This window comes from Corvus brachyrhynchos, unplaced genomic scaffold, assembly GCF_000691975.1.
Source record: "Corvus brachyrhynchos isolate BGI_N302 unplaced genomic scaffold, ASM69197v1 scaffold14, whole genome shotgun sequence".
NCBI lineage: Eukaryota > Metazoa > Chordata > Aves > Passeriformes > Corvidae > Corvus > Corvus brachyrhynchos.
Window position 1 is genome coordinate 23467020 of NW_008239110.1, and position 17042 is coordinate 23484061.

The window sequence follows — 17042 nt, forward strand, 5'->3', positions numbered from 1 at the left end:
ACACCCTTCAGCATTTGCAATGCATATTCCTTGCTTTGCATGGCAAAGCTTGCCCCTGGGGAACTTTAGGAGTTGGAGTACACACAGCACATAGGACCTAACCAGCTGGTCTGCAAGAGTCAAGGCAGGTCCCTTTCTTTAGAGCTTGTAGGCCTCCCACAGCTGGCTCACATGAGTCCATAACTGACTGGTGCATTCCCAGCCCTGCAAAGCTTTCTTGGTTGGCTGCCAGAGTTCCTCTCCTTTACTGCTGGTGGCAAGGCTCTTCTGCCTCTCAGCTCTAATTGTGTTGCTTCTTATTGCTGTTACAGGCTAAACAACTACTCGCTCTACAAGAAGAAAGCGTAGCCTCAGTGTGAGTGATTAGGAAGAAACACCATATTCCATATTAATTCATTTTCAGCTTCACAGAAAAGAGAGGCAGAGTTATCCATTTATTCAAACAGTGACCTAAAAACTTCCTTATTAACAGCAATAAAGCACCTCACTCTAGCATAATGTCTGGAGCACTTTCTTTCACCTTAATGAGTTGCAATGGAATTATTTGGACGATGGATTTGCCTGGGTTTGGTTTCTCCTATCTCTTGTGTATTATTTCTCCAATCCCTGTCTAATATTCAGATTTGCAAAATAATTTCCAAGTACAGTGTCTGTTTTTATGCTCGGTGTTGAGGTCATACTAATATGACTCTATCAACCCAAGTTGTACAGATAATTAATTGGGTAACATTCAGGTCAACCATTTTGCAGGTGTCTTACTCTATTGATCAGCTGTCTCAGTTGCACTTCCAGTCCTTTCTCTCTTTTTTCTTTCTAGTCCCTAATTTGTAAATCTTGTAGGATACAAGCTCTTTTTTGAATGATTTATATAGAAGAACAAAAAAACCCTACTTCCCACTGTTAGGGTCTGTGAAGAGCATCCTAATGAAATAGTGTTTAACTGTTAGTAAAACTAGCTTTGAGTGAGTTTTAAATTATGTTTTGTGCTGCATAGCTGGAGAGATCAATCTTCTGGACAGTGATCTGAGTGCTGATACTAAAGTCAGGCACACTTGGACCCCTGGAGCCTTGATGTACTATGGGAGAGCGGAGCTGCAAGCATCTGACCACAGGTAAATAAACAATCAGAGAGAGGATTGCCAGGTTAAAATGTGTCATCCTGAATTACACCTTCAGAGTGAGGGACCAAGTCTGATTGTAACAGGAATTACACCCTTATTCCATGTTCAGTATCTGCTTGATGGGTTTTTCCTCTCATGGTGGGTTTTATACCAGGCTGGCAGGTATCTACAGTCATGTATTTATTTTTCCTGCACAGTGATCTCAGCAAGGGTTGGATAAGTTGCAGCAACAGGTGTAGAAAACAGGGCTTTCTGTTGCGTGGTTTTGGAAAAACTCTGGTAACTAAGGAAGCTGCTCTGATGCATTTCCACTCAGCTTGCTGTGGGAGAGAAGGAGGTTGGGACTGTGTGGCCTAAGAGGTGTAAGCCAGGCCAAGTTTGGCCTCTTCACAGTACTCAATAGTGGGGCTTCTGTGCACCCTTTAAAAATGGAGATGGGAGAAGGTAGAAAAAATCAAAGACCAGTGCTTCTGGTTGGTCTATACCATTAACTTCTCTTTAGGGATAGGAATGACCTTTCTTTGGTAAACTTGTTCTCTGCTTCACTTCTGAGAAACAAATTCTGTAATAAATACACTTTGAAGGTCCCTTACATTAACAGAATATTTGTCTCACCCCTTGCATGTCTTGTGCAAATCCTGCAATATTGCTCCTCCTAGCAGCGCTCAGTGACCCCCCCAGTGGCTGCCTCTGTGCTTCTGGTGGTGCTCTTGCATGCCAGGACTGTTCTGTATTCCTCTAGCAATGGAAGAATATGCCTCTTGCAATCAATTTCTCTGCATCAAGGCTCTGACATTGCTGTGTTCTGCAAAGCACAGTGGAGCTGCTGCTCTCATTATATGGGACCCTGAGGATGCAATCTGCGAAACATTGCTGTTATACATGGTTTTCTATTTCAGCAAACTTGACTCCAAAAGCTGCTTTTTAATTACAGTCAGCAGGTTTGCTTTCCCAAGGTTTGTGCTAGAAAAAGGGCATAGCTGCATCTTTGTGACATATGGAAATGCATTATGATTCACAGTGCTTATGGAAATAGTTAACGCTTCCTCTACATTTTTCCCCTTTATTACCCCTTTCTAGCCCTGCTGTTGTTGCTTTCATATGCTCTGGTAATGCATATTCAAGAGCCAGGTTATTGCAAGTAGAAGGCAGCAATTTTGACACAGCTGTAAGAGCAGCCATCCCAGTCCTTGCTCTGCATGTATGTGCAGGTGGAAATCTGAGAATGTGGATTGCATCCACTGAGATGAGACGAGTTCTACTCTTTCAGACAGCTCTCTCAATTTTATTCAGATCTAACACACAGAGAAGTAATTTGTAAGAAATGGCTCAAGAAGCAAGTTTGCAATGTTGGCTGCTTATAAGGTAATGGATTGGCACATATTTGCTACATGACAATGTTATACACCTAGAATACTATGTCCTTAGTTTTTGGAAGAAGATATGTGGCCTTGTCTAACAGAAAATAATATATTTCCATCCTGATTTATAGATGTTTGGGACCACAGCTGTTTGATAATGAGTGAAGTATCCTGATATTTTTGGTCTGTAGGTTTGCCATAAGTGCTGCATACAATTGTTATTTCAATTCCCTTATGGTGTGTCTTCACTGTTACATGCAGCTAATGCAGGACTGGGAAATATAATTAATAGTGCTCAAGGCATGATCTTGACCACTGCAGAAAAAATGAAGCTTTCCTCCTTCTTGATATAGATTTAAATTTTATATAAGCATTTCTTATTTTTAAATAAGCATTTTTCCTTTGTTTCGTGCAGGCCAGTGTTAGCTATTGTAGAAGTGGAAGTTCAGGAAGTTAATGAAGCTGCCCGTGACAGTGTTTTCCGGGAAGTGTCATCTTTCCAGGGACCACTGGATGCCACAGTAGTGGTAAATCTGTTATCACCAACACCTGAAGAGAAAAATGAATTTCCTGAAGACTTGCGTACAGAGCTTATGCAGATGTTTGAGGATTATGGCACTGTTGTTCTGGTCAGGTGAGTTTGGGAACTGAAATGGCATGGCATCTGTTAAAAAGCACAGACTAGAAGATCCCTTTTGTCCTGACAGAGTTAACTTTGTATTGGAAGGTAGTATGTAGAATTCCTTTACTGCATGTTCAGTTCTTCATTAGAAATTGAATACAAGTGTTTTGAATATCTTACACCTCTTGACAACCTTTTAAAGAAATAATATCAAAGCTCTCTTGACTGAGTGGAAAACAATTTTATTCAATACAACACCATAAAGCAGAGACTTTGATGTAAATCATCATCTTTAGATTCAGGCCTCACTTCCAAGCATTGCTGCTTCTGGTGGATCCTTGGGCCCTGCTTCACCTCCTCTGGGAAGGTCTGCTCTCTTTCACCACTCTTTCACACTCAGCAGGATTTCCTGGCTGGCTCTCCTTCCTGTTGGGGGTCATTCTGCTTGTTTGTTAACAGTACAGCTTCTCGCAGAGCTATCACCCACTGGGTTTGAGAGGGACAGTGTGATACCTTCTGGCAGAGCACCTTAATTTCATTCTGATTGATTCTCTACAGGGTTCCAGCACAGCTGTGAGACTTCTGTTTTGAGAAATACAGGTGAAAGATTGACCTCTGGGAAACACTACCAAAAACTTGTTTATGCTTATTTGATTCATTTATTAATGAAGAAAGCTGATCACCTGTTGTTGTACAGTTTTATGAAGTGCCAATATAAGCTGAGGGTTCGAAAGCAGCCTTGCAGGAACAGCAGCACCACCTTGCTTGTGAAGAAAAAGGAGCAAGAAAAGAACATGTTTTGGTGGATAGTTCTTGGTTTATTTTGTTTTTAATTGCTTTAGATCTTGGTGGAATACTAGTCTTTGGGAGCATCATATGTCCTCTGAGGTGAAGGATATGCAGACCCATGGAAGTTAGTCCAGAGGGAGTGTAAATATTGGACTGGATATCCTGTCAACAGCTACTGAGATGTTTGTCCTGCTGTTCCAGCGGTGATCCAGAAAAGGGCACGGTGCTGGGGTCACACAAGGGAGGACTGGAGAGAAGAGGAGCCCAGCTGGGATTCATAGATCACCTGCTTCTCCTCAAAAGTTAGAATTGTGAAGAAAAATACAACTAAAACCAAATGCATAGCACTACATATGTATCCTGTATCTAGATCTATATGATAGTTTTCTGTCATGCTTGCCTTCAAAGGGTTTTATTCAATGGTGAAGTAAAATGTTTTTTTTCCTCTGCCTTTTTTCACTAGGATCTGTGGAGGTCAAATGCTGGTGACATTTGCAGACAGCAAGTCAGCTCTTCGTGTTATGGATATAGATGGTGCCAAAGTAAGATTTTCTCAAATCTATAATAATAATTTCATAACAAATTTCTCAAAAGTGGTTGTTGAGAATGAGGAATTTGAGTTTCTACCTAAATGGAGTAGCATTATTTCAAAGAAAGTTAGTGCTCATGATGTCCTTAACTTTCACAGCTGCTGAGGCTATTAATGCAGTATTTTAGTTTCAGGATGGCATGAGGTGACTTTTCATGGAGCTCCTAAGCAGTGCTTAGCATCTGGCCTCTGATACCACTGCAGAACACAAGGACTTGTTCATGAGTGTGGCTACTTGAAGCAGTTCTGACATTCTGTATGACTTTATACTGTTGCTAAAGCATCCTCATGACTGTGCTTTGGAGATTGTTTCTCTTCATTGTATCAAAGAGGCTTCTTCTGCTAAGCTGTAACAACATGATTCATTGGCTTCCATGGCAAATCCAGCATTAGCAGTAGGCATTTACCTTCCCATCCCCTGCTTTTCCTTCGCACACACATACTCTACAATTCATCAACCCCCTCATTTATGCTGAAAAAACTGTTTGTAGGGCTTCCCTGTAAACTTAAGACTGAAGTAATGGATTTAACTCTCATTCTTCTTTCATATTTGCAGTTTTATCTTTTGACTCCTGCAATTGATGTAATTTATAGCACAGACTGAAACACAATTGTATGCACACAGTATGTGAAAGTGCAAGGAATCTGGGTTGGGAACTTTTCAAACTAATTTTCCTGTCAAAGCTGCTGCCTTGTCTGCATTTCACCCCAAATATCACAGAGCAACACACATAAGCAGCTGAAGTCCTAATCTGTCTGAAAATACACTTTCCATATACATCAGCCATCATACATGAGATTTTCTGGTCAGAGTCTCCTTACAGGTGGCAGCAGGTACAAAAGTCTTGTGTGCTTTAAAGCTGCTGACTCAAAAATGGCATTCTCCCATGACAATATTGCTATCACAATGTTGTTTTCATGGTATTTGATGTTTCATCTATTTCTCTATTATTTCCCAAATGCAGCAGCAGTGCTTTTGAGCTGTGAAGCTCATTTTCTTTCAAGAATATTGTTACAGTCTGAAAACTTGGTTATGGGAGTAAAAGAGTGTTTCCTTTCCATTTAGCTTCTGAAGTGAAGCTTTAGTTGCATCAATTTCTGAAGCAGTTGTACAACAGGCTGGCAGCACTTGCTTATTCTGTTCAAGCATTCTCATTTTTGTGAAGGTGCTTGGCAAAGGGAAACAATTCTTTCTTAGATTAGAGGCAGAACAGTGAAGATCCAGCCCAAGACTAAGGACTGGCTAAAGGGCCTTCAGGAGGAAATTGCTCGAAAACGGGACAGCGTTGTCCCCATGTCCCCCACGGCAAACTCCCATCTTCTGGAAGAAAATTTTGACTTCTCAAGTTTGGATTATGAGTCAGAAGGTAAGCAACAGGTTTCTAAGCTAAGTAGTGAGAAATTGCTTTGCTGACTTTGGTTGCACAGAGAAGGTACAGTATGAGTGTTAGTGGCACCTTAATTTGTAATGAAGCCACACTTCTTAAAAAGAGGATTGTAATTAAAGCCACGAGCTGACTCTGTGCCCGGGCAGAGAACTGTTACTTAAATCATCCTGTCAATTTAGTGTTATATGTTAGCAAATTCAATGTATGGTGCAGGTGTCTGTATAGAGACACTCTGTAATGAAACACATGGGTTGGTTACACAAGAATCTTGCCCAGCCTATATATTAAATTAACTGATAGTATAGATTAATTAGTTGGTAGTGTGGAGAGACAGAGAATGAATTTGCTCATTAATTCTTTGTTATCTAATACTTTAATCCAGGTGATATAGAGGATGAAGACGATTACTTAGAGGATGCTCTGTGTCAACACCTAGTAGCAGACACAGAAGATATGTCTGAGAGCTCTGGACACTGTGCATCTGTAGCTCTTTCAAACAAATCTGGACAAACCCCCCGCCTGTATAAAGGTAAAGTATCTGCCTTCCTTAGGGTAAGACCTGAAGGTTTGTTGTTTGTTCTCCTGTCATATGTATTTCCTTGTTCATTTATATTTTCATTCTAGGTTCTCCTGTAGTGCCTATTTATGCTCAACTCCGCTTGAGTTAGTGATTGTAATTGAGGTCCTCAGGCATAACAGCAACAGAAATGATGAAACTTAGATTCTCCTTCTCTCTAGGCCAGGGCAAGGCAGGAAGGCTGAAAAACGCTTTTTTTCCTTTTCTAGACAGAAGAAATTAAGTCTTTTTAACCATTTGATGTTGTTCGGCACCAGAACATACAATCAAAAAATTGCATGCTATTTTCTTATTGGTGAGGGCCAAAGCAAAATCAAACCAAAGGAATCCTGTTGATTCAGTGATGGGCTCAACTCTGTCCTTTGAGCAGTAACAGTGGCAGAGCAGTCAGCTGTAAGCTGGGAGGTTGTCTTCAAATTACTTCAGAGACCTGAAGTTTCTCCCCATTTGATTTATTTCTGAAAGAGTCAAGGTTCATAGAAAATACATATATATATGTATATATTCATTCTTTAGGTTCTTCATAAATGTGTTACCGTTTTTCTCGCTCGTTTGCACATTACTGTGAAGTGACTTGGTAAAAAGAAGATAAAGCTGTGGAGAGAAAACTGATAGAAACTGCAGAAAGAACTAGCCAAGCCAGTCGTTGTCTTACAATGGGATGTGATCAGGACATGCTTCAGTGGCCAAGCATTGACAGGCTGGGATATGTATTAAACACCTCATTGTGACAGCAAGTGATTCAGTAGCTGTCATTCTGTACTCTCTCAGAAGTGCTTTGTCTTCTGACATAAAAGTGAAAACTTTATTACCTTCAAAGGTTGAGTCAGAAGTAGAGTTCACAAAGATTAAATGAAATTCGTACACTTACACAGACAGATTTTCCAAACAGAGTGATTTATGGCTTTTTTGCCCACCTTGAGTCATAGGCTGGGTTCAATGTGGCCAGACCCAGAAGCCTATCCCTGAGTCAAGGAGTAATCAGTCATTATTAAATACTGTGAAGTCAATCACTTTGTATTATAGGGTGCCTTGCCCTCCAAGCACCTCTGGCCTACTGTGTGATGATTCATTAAGCCACAGAGAATTGCAGTGAGTCTTGTCACCCACACTAACTCTTCTCCACAAAAAATATCACAAAGTAAATAGAGGTTATGGAGTATAGTTTGAAGGAGGTCAGGGTGGGGTCATGATCTCACACAACTCAAAATATGATATATTCAATTAATCTTAAAGTGTCTGCAATTTCAGATTCCTCCACAGGCTTCCAATTCTGCCTGACTAACTCCTAATTGAAGGTATGATAACTGTGTAGCTGGTGGTAGACACAGATGGAAAACAGTGACAGGCACAATAGTGTGTATGTGTGCTTCTGAGGTCAGGGAAGGGCACAGCCTCATGAAACTGATGTCCCTGCCAGCAGCCTTTCAGGGACAGAATTGAGTGGTGGTGGCTGGTTTTTGTTGTGTTCAGTTTTACTGCCAGGACTTCAAACCATGCCTCCAGGTGCCTGCATGACTCCTTGGATCTTACTGATGAGCCCGTATCTGCAGCTTAGAAGTATTGAAAATGCAGAGAGCATGGGGAGGGCGGGCTGGGCAGACCACAGGCTCTGTGGCTGCCATCTGCTGCTGAGTGGGAGCAGGAAACTGTGAGGCAGCTCGTGATTCCCTGCAGAGCATAGCTTTCTGAAAAACAAGGACTTGTTTACAAATGCCTGAAGTACAAGAGACTGCTGCTATGTAATTCCACCCCCATCTCTCCAAACCCCAGGGACAAAACTAAACCCAGTGAATCTTGGAGCCCTAAAGAACAAGAGCTGCATAGCTGGGCAGCTGTGGCAGGGTGAGGGGACTGAAGTGAAAGTCCTCCATCTAAAGCAGATGGGGGAGAATAAAGCAATCCACACTTCTCCCCTCTGCAGCTGTCAGAACGGCTTAGATGGGATGAAAGACTGAGTAACTAGTTAGCAATGTACAGTGCAGCCAAGAGCCAGCAGATTGAGACAGCTGTACCTGTTAGGAGATGTTGCTGGAAAGCAGAGATGTGATGATTGAGCCATTCAGACAGATTTTTCTGTGGTATAAAAACAGTTCTCCTGTGCAAGAGAAGGTGTCTAATCCTCAAATGGAATTCCTGTGTTCGGCATGGAAAGCAAGGAATTCACCATGACTAGCCAAGACAGTTTGAATGGGAGCAGGTTGCCACCAAGTCTGGCTGTGAAAATCTCAGAATCTAACAAGGTGCCCAGTAACCCCGGAATCAGATGCAGGCATTCTTTGTGTTGGTGCAAACAGCTAATAAATGGTGGAAAAGGAGAGAGAGAAAGAAAGAAGCATTTGACAAAAGGGTAGACGTTTCTTGCAGTGGGAGCAGGTAGACATTGGGGGAGAGCAAAACAGTGTGAACAGAGCTATGACATGTTGCTGAGAGACCTGGCTGAGGCCACTCATAGTCACCTCTCTCCTGACCTCTCAGATCTGGTGCACCTCACCCAGTGTGTATCTCATACAGACACTTTATAAAATGTCCCTAGATGATGCAGACCTGGCTGATCTGAAGCGGGAGCTGGAGGCGAGTGGGGAATGCAGACGCCGGATTCCAAGCAGGTCTCTGTCTATTCCTACCAGGCCTCGGCCACTTCAGCCGCCACAGAGGCCTCCCCCTCCTGGTAAGTTTAACTTTCTTTAATGTGGTGTTGGCCCCAACTGAACAGTTTTTGCCTGCCATGTCTGAGGACAAAGAAAGTAATACCTTGTTCTGAAATGTGAGGCTGTCGAGGTACTTCTACTTGCTTCCCAGCCTGTTTCAGCCTGAGTATTACTGCCATTAGCAATGAGAGAAGTTTGTCTTTAGGATGACACTCCACAGAATAAAGTTTGTCTTTAGGATACTCCACAAAAAAAAAAGCCTTTTGTAAAGATAAAATGACCCATATGTTTCATACTAGCTCACCACTCAGGTTAGTGAGTTGAGCAACCACTTTGTGGCAATAAAGATATTGGTACTTATGCCTGCTGACTTCTAAAGTCACTGAGTGTTTTCTTGCAGTTTTTTGGTTTCTGAATTAATTTTAATCAGAATTTCAAAAACCTTTGACAAAATACTTTCTCTGGACAGTTTTTGTCCTTTCCTTCTTTCCAAGCAATTCTTGTATGCTTTTGTGTTTATGAAAGAAATGCAAAGTGGATGATGATTTTCAGTGAGGCACAAAGGGGAAGTGATGCTCTTTACCTAAGCTCTGCCCACCTGAGATGCCATCCAGAGCTGTGCTGTTCCTGTTTTTATGGCTGCTTCTGGATGAATGCTGATTGCTAGATGTGCATAATGATCTTTGCCTCCTGTATTAGACAAGCTATACATCACATTTTTCTTGCAGCCCTGAAGTCTCTCCTTTGTGTAAATTTTCCAGACTTAAATGAGAAGTTCTGTGATGCTCACCTGCTAGAAGATGAGTTCTTTAGGATTATTTCCATTCATTTTTGAGTCTGTTGCACAGAAGTGCCAACACTGGTCTCTGTATTTCTGTGCCTAGAATGCAATGTTAATGCTCAGCCGAGGTTATCTAATTAATTAAATTAAAGAAAGACTAACTAGAAAACTGCTTCCTGAAACAGTTCAAGATTTTGGGAGGGTGATGGCATGCACACTGGTTTTCCTCCATTGCAGATAAAATGTTGTACCAGCTCTTGAATGTGAAAAGCTGTTTTTTATTCCTCTTCCAGCTGGAACATCAGGCAAAAAGTCCCCCTCAGATGGTTCCCTCTCTCCAGGAAGCCATTCCACCTGCTCCATCCTGGCTATGGCAAAGCTGCTTCCCGGAGCCCCTCAGCAGCCAGTGAGTACTGCTGCTCAGCATGGCCCCTTGGCATTGTCCTGATCCCTCCCATCCACACTGAGTATCACGTACAGGATGCACCTGTCATACAAGGAAGGAAGTCCATCACATGTCTGAGCTGAAAATGCCAAGATAACTTCTTGTACTGTAATACTAAACTGTAGGCCCTGTTAGGCAGCAGAAAAATGTTAATAAATTGCCAGGAACTAGAAAGGCCAAAGAGGGAGAGAGAGAATGAATTGTGCAAGACCAGGGCACTGGTGCTGCTTTCTGACAGATGCTAAATTGAATTTTTAACACCATCATCATATGGTTTAATTCTTTTCTCACCTCTGCTTTGGTGGGCCATGCTAGTGCCCCAGAAGCATGAAAAGTCTTGACCACTGCCAGCAAGGCTGTTAGTCCCCTGGGGAGACCAAGACCAGAATGTGGAAACACCTCCCCACTCCTGTCTTGCTGGATGAGGACCCTAATGCATTGAACAAGGGATGGCTAAGGGACTAGCTGTGGTATTCAGGCATTGGCCTTCTGTCAGCTGGCAGCAAAGATGTAGAATTTGCCAAAAGATTCCCCACTATTTCTTTAGTATTTATAGATCACTGAATAGCCACTGGCAAGAACAGAATTTTACAGGTGTATGAGCTTTATTACAGGCGTACAAGAAAAATCAGTTCTCTCAAGATTCCTCATTCCCCTGTATTTTTTAAAGCCTAAAGTCCGGACTGGAATAAGCAAACCTTACAATGTCAAGCAGATCAAAACTACCACAGCTGAGGAAGCAGAAGAAGCTATTAGATGTCTTATGGAGGCCAAAGGAGGTGAGCACAGCTTTCTAACTGACTTCTGAAAATCTTTAAAGAAAGAAAACTGTAGGTGTATTCATCTCATCATAGCCCAGATGCACATATTGCTATTCAGAATTTCACCTGAACACGTTCTTGCAAAATTGTACATGGTATTCTCTGTCAGTTCTGATATTATTAACCTTTTTTCAAGATGATTAAAATTTTATATTTTGTTGTAGAACCTGCTGCTAGAAGCACCTTGGGTTATTTATGCCCAGATATAGTTGGAAAAATTAAAATATAGAGATGGGATTTTACTAAACTGATGATGCCTGTGTTAGCTCAGAGTTGCATAGAGGATATTTGCTGCTCTATTTACTGAATGCTCACTATTCCAAGCAGAACTACATAGCAAATGCAGCTCTAGGAGAAATAACCTGGATTCTGCTCACATTTGGACAGCAAGTATAGCTGTAACCTAGATAAAAGCTTGCACTACTTCAGCTTGAATAGCTAAGCTAAAAGGCTACTCTGTGTTTAGGCTCTCTGTGTAGTCCCTGGAGAAGAGAGCTTCTTGCAAGGGCAAGTTGGAGCACGAAATTAGCTTAGGTACTGTGAATGTACACCCCAGGGCTGCATGCAGTCTTTCTGCTGATGCTGTATGAGTGAGAATGGCTACCTAAATTTGCAAGGCTCTCAGTTTAGGAGAAAACCATCCCTTTTCATTTATATGTAGAATGAATGCAGTCTGGAATAATCCCATTTATTTAGAAATATCGTAAAGGCATCTTGATGTTTGTTCCTCAGTGCTGTTCATTTAATTTTGAAATCAGATTTACTCTCCATTGATTTTGGAATTCACATTCACTTGGTGCGGGTAAGAAAACTAGTCTAGTCAGCATCACTTCCAGTCCCTTGTGCTGTACCACCAGTTGGCATTTGCTTCCCAAAGTACTCTACAAGATGCACTTGGTATCGTTAACTTGGTTTTCCAGATAATGGCAAAAGGAGACTCAGAGCTTGAGCCCAGTAATCCTGAACCCCCAGCCAGTGTTTTTTCTACTTGACCAAATGGTGGCACAGCACTGCTAGTTTGGCATGAAGTTATTTCAGACAGGGAAGTTTTTCCCTAACAGCCTTTTAAAGATGTTATAGGATTGTAAAGGTCTGTGCTTATTTCCAAAACCTACCTTCTTGGCCTGAGTTGGCCCTATAGGCATGAACATTTTGGGAAACGTGATTGTGAAAGAAATTATTTTGAATCTATGTTCTGATCAGCCTGAGATGCCATATTTGGTTTTGCTTTTCAGGACTACAGGAAGATGCAGTAAAGCCTGTTCCAACCAGAAACCAAACTTCCTCCAAACCTGAGGCTCTTCCCAGCATCACAAAGTCAGCATCATTTCAAGGGTCACAGGCAGGAGCAGTGCCCGTGCCTCATCGTCCACCACCCAAAGTTCCGACTCCAAAGAAGCCAGTGCCCCTGCAAAGGACTGGAGTCAAGGTGGAAAATGTAAGAGAGTTGCAGCAAAATGCATCCAGCTTCCACTACACAGTGTGAATAATGGAGGGGTGGGCTGGTTGTTTTTTATAGGAAGTCCTGTCATGTCAGCAGGTGCTGGAATGATTTTGTGTATTATACTCACCAAGGCACAAAAATACAAGAAAGATTGGAAAGTGAGCCATATTCAGCTTTTCTATTTGTCAGTCCATTCTCTTACTTTTCTTCTGGTTTGTCTAAACCTTGTCAGAATTTAAGACTCATTTGTTCTTTATCACTTTTGACCATGAGTGGTCTGCTCTGTAATGATTTGAGGCAGCTTCTTCATCAGTTCTGTGTCCTGTGTCATTCCTTGCTTTTCTTGCACACCTTGTAACGGGATTCAGCCTTTCAGTTTGAATTCTGGAGTCTACTCAAGAGTTCATGTTCTCAAAAAATGCAAAGCTGTAGGTGTTTAGATTTTAATCTATGTCAGGTCTCTACGATGGAGATAATAGTTCACCTCTAGAGCTGCTAAAATGATCATCTAATTTGTAAAGCAATGTAAGTACAAGAGAAAGACAAATAATAACCTTTTATATTCTTCTTTTGACAGAATCTCTGCTAAGGAAGCTCTCTTCTAAATTGTTAGGGCTCCTGCCTTATCTTCCTTTGGTAAAGGCATTCACCCCTTCTCTATAATGGACTTTGTGCCATCTTTACTTAGCAGATTCACCAAAAAAACCAACCCAGACAGCACAGTCTATGCCAAGGAGTGATCAGTTTGTTTTCTTTATGTCACCATTCCCAGGTCACTCCTGAAAGGTGCTGAGAGGGATTGCTATTTTGGTGTTAGTTACATGAGAGCTTCTGCAGGAATAGATCTATTTCAGTTTGACTCTGCTTTGGAATTCCACTCCTTCCTCCATCTGAGGGAGGTCAGATGGGAGTTGTGTACTTGAAAGCCTCTACCCAATTCCCCTCTACCACAGTCAAATGTAGGCAACTTAACAGCACAAAGAAAGAAGTGTCACAGGATATGTCCAGCATGAGGTACTGACTAAACACTCTGCCTGCATGAAAAAGCCTGTACATTATCTTTTCATACTATGCAAGAGTAATAAAGAATTTAAATGCTTTCATTCAATCACACAGAGTGTGAGAAATCTGAAGCAGTCCTTGCTCTCCTAGACTGAGCTGAGCTTGTTATTTATATACTTTTAAGTGGTGGATGTATGCTAGTCTGGACTTTGAGAGCTTATTTTTATCTTCAGTTGCCAGCGAGACAGGACAGAGCCCTTAATGCATTTACTGAGTTAGCCTAAGCTAATTCTCCTTCAACCTTACCTATCCAAATAAGCTACACCTAAAGCACGGGCCCATTAATTTAGGCCTCCCTATGCAATCTTGCTTAAATAATATTAGTCAGCAGAAAGCTGTAACAAATAAATAACTCCTCAGAACTCTGTTAATTTGGCCCAGAGCGAAATCCTAACTGGAAAGGAAGATGGTCAGAAAGAGTTACGAGTGAACAGGCTGTAGGGCCCTGGTCCTCCACTAGCTCTCTGTAAATGAAGATGGGTGCAAGGCACAACACGTCAGCCCAGAGCCCAGCAGGTACAGTGGAGAACTGTGCTGTCAAGCCTCCTCTTTGTACTGCTTTTTTTTCTTCCAGGACTGTCAGGTTTTCTTAGTAATGCTGTCAATTAGACTTGCACCAGTAGTGAGTCAGAGTTTAAGGTACCCTTTTTGTTCTCACGTTTCTTCTTCCGTTTCCTCCTCAGGCCATGTCTCCAGAAGAGCAATTCGACCAACAGACAGCGCAGTCTCCTTTTGGCTTGCTAGAGCCCCATCTAGAAGCTGGAGCTATTCTTAGTCCAACCAAGATTACTCCAGTCCCTAAACCCAGAACACAAGCTGGGAAGCCTCAGGAGAGCAGGGGGAACAGTGAAAGGCAGCCCCCGTCAGCAAGCACGGCTGAGGCCATTGTACTGCCTCCCCAGAACACTCCCTTTGCCCCAAAGGTGCCACCACGAAGAAAGAAGTCAGCTCCTGCAGCTTTTCATCTCCAAGTTCTCCAGAGCAGTGACAGCCCCCTTTTTAGTGCGTCACTGTTCAACTCCAACAACAACAACCCTGGGCCCTGCCCCCAGCCTCATGGCCCTGCTCACTCGGGTCCTACAGCCTCTGCTGGCCCAGGAAACAGCACAACTCAGCCCTTGGCACCAAGTGCTGCAGAACTGATGGCAAAGCTCCAGGGCGCTCCTGCACCAGCAGGCCAGCATCCACAACAACTGGATACCAGCTCCCTTCCAGAGAACACCAATCTTCTGGACCTGGACATGCATTCTTCATTCCCTCTTTCCATACAGGCACCGTCAGCTACTTCTCCAGCGCACACTTCAGAAAATTTAAATCACCCCAACCTGCAAGATTTCAGTCACTGGGTTACATTTAGTGATGATGAAGACAGCACTGCAGTGGCAGAAGGGTTCAACAAACTGCTCAGCTTAGAAAAAAACAAAAATACCTTAATGAAAAAAAATACTGATTTAGAGTTGTAAAATTTTGCCTCCTTAGTGTTCCTACAGAAATCATAATTATGATGCAAAATAAAAAATAAATCTTTTTTTATTTAATAAAATAGATTATCTGTCCATGCTACATTTCGTTTTCATGTTTAAAGATACGGCCCCTGGAGGGAAGTATATAGAGTACATACAACCTAACATTACCTACAGTTCATTTGAAAACTTCCTTATTCTAAGTTATTTCTTTTTATTAATCCATCTTAAGATGTTTTATTTCATTTCAAGTACAAATCATATGTAAGAACATGCAATGGTGTATGGAAGAAAAGACATTAAGAAAAACATTTTCCTGTGAAATGTATATTTTAATCAATTTCTGTTGTTTGAAATAAAGCATCCTGACTTCGAAGAGTTAGACTGCCATAGTTATTCTGGAACGAACATCCAAAAGGGGAACGTACACCAGTATAACAACAGCAATAACACTGCTATTGCTCTGCTACAGGTTTCCTGATCTTTGTTCCCAAGCCCATGTCCAACAGCATACTTTGAAAACGGACTGTAGTTTTCCACATGCTGTTTCACTGCAAAGAAATGCTAGAGGCTGCTTGTGCATTATCTCTGCAGATCCTGAGGAAATATGGGGAATGGTTGAGACCAGCTGCTGCCACAGGTACTGGCTTATGGATGTCTTTTATGGCTAAAGGCAGTTTAGCAATTCAGTAGTTGTGTCCCTGTTCCCATTCTGTGTCTTCATAAGCAAATACCATGTCAGTCTTCTATTTCCATAGCGCAGATGAGGAAAGAGCTGGTCCTTTTTGCCTTGCCTGTGGGGTAAAACTGCACACAATAGATGCCATTTGTGCAAAGCAGGCACTTGAAAACCGTAACCAGATTGCAACTTGTCATGGTAACTTGTTAAGAGAAGCATCAAGATCTTTTATTATTAAAGGAAGGAGAACATTTTTAAGCAGTTGGTGAAGCTGAAAAAGCAACTAATTAAAAAAAAATTAAGATGTATTCAAAACGTTAAGGTTTTTTTCTTTTTTCCGTAGGAAAATTAATTGCCTTGTTGTCAGCTTCCTGAACACTGGGAATTCAGCCATTTTCTTCCTCACGATGCCTACCTGGTTTCTCTGCCACTGCCAAATTTTGAACACAAGAGGTCCTGTCAGAAAGGATGCTGCCTTTGAGCACCTGTCACCCTCCTCTGCTCTCTCGTTTGCCAGACACTTTAAAAAAATCCCCAGAACCTTCAAAGGCCAAGCCCATAAAACCCAGTGCTAAGCTTCTCCTGTGAGTGTCAGTTTAACGTGGTTGCAGGCTGGTGAATAATGCTAAAGCAAGAGACTCGTTTCCCTGCAAGATGACACAAAGCCTTTGCCTCTTGGTCCTCCTCTTAAAAAAAAATACAGTGAATATTTATGGGCACATCTCAGTATAAAACATTAGCAGTAAAAAAGAAAGAGTACGGTATATGACCATATCCAACATTTTCTGCAAAGATAATTAACAGCTCTAGGACAGCTAATTTACATGTTAATGAAAGTGTTAGCAGGAAAGCCAATTAAACTGGATTTATACAAGTCAAATAAAATCTGCTTTATTGCTCTCCTTGAATAAGAGATGGATGTGGCCTTTAGCATTCCATCTTATGTCGGTGTCTGTGGCAAGCTGCCCACTGAAGGATGAATCCCGGCAGCTCGCTGGTTTATGCTATCAGTGACAGCAGATACTGCTCAGCTGCAGCAAATCAAGGGAAGGGGACAGACAGTCCAGCTGAAAAGGTTACAGCACAGAATGAGGAATCTCCTGTCTCAATAAATTACCTTCCACACCAGTGCCTAACATCCAAGCCAAGTGTTTTCTCAGAGGCAGGAGCCTGTGACCTGCTTGTGACCTGGTTCTAATTTCAATGGTCAGCGGAAGCAAAGCAAGGCTAGACTTGCTCCATGGTTTGG

General features: G+C 42.0%; 1 protein-coding gene across 1 annotated transcript in view; it reads left to right on the forward strand.

Annotated features, from left to right (window-relative positions):
* SYNJ2 (synaptojanin 2) overlaps positions 1–15496 on the forward strand; it is a 57553-nt gene extending 42057 nt beyond the window's left edge. Inside the window, exons 17-26 of the mRNA XM_017739521.1 lie at positions 995–1112; positions 2898–3116; positions 4357–4435; positions 5681–5849; positions 6253–6399; positions 8984–9118; positions 10173–10285; positions 10995–11103; positions 12381–12583; positions 14335–15496. Coding sequence (XP_017595010.1) covers positions 995–1112; positions 2898–3116; positions 4357–4435; positions 5681–5849; positions 6253–6399; positions 8984–9118; positions 10173–10285; positions 10995–11103; positions 12381–12583; positions 14335–15114 — 2072 coding nt within the window. The 3' untranslated portion in view covers positions 15115–15496. The remainder of the gene's footprint in view (positions 1–994; positions 1113–2897; positions 3117–4356; positions 4436–5680; positions 5850–6252; positions 6400–8983; positions 9119–10172; positions 10286–10994; positions 11104–12380; positions 12584–14334) is intronic.
* Positions 15497–17042: the final 1546 nt, after the last annotated feature.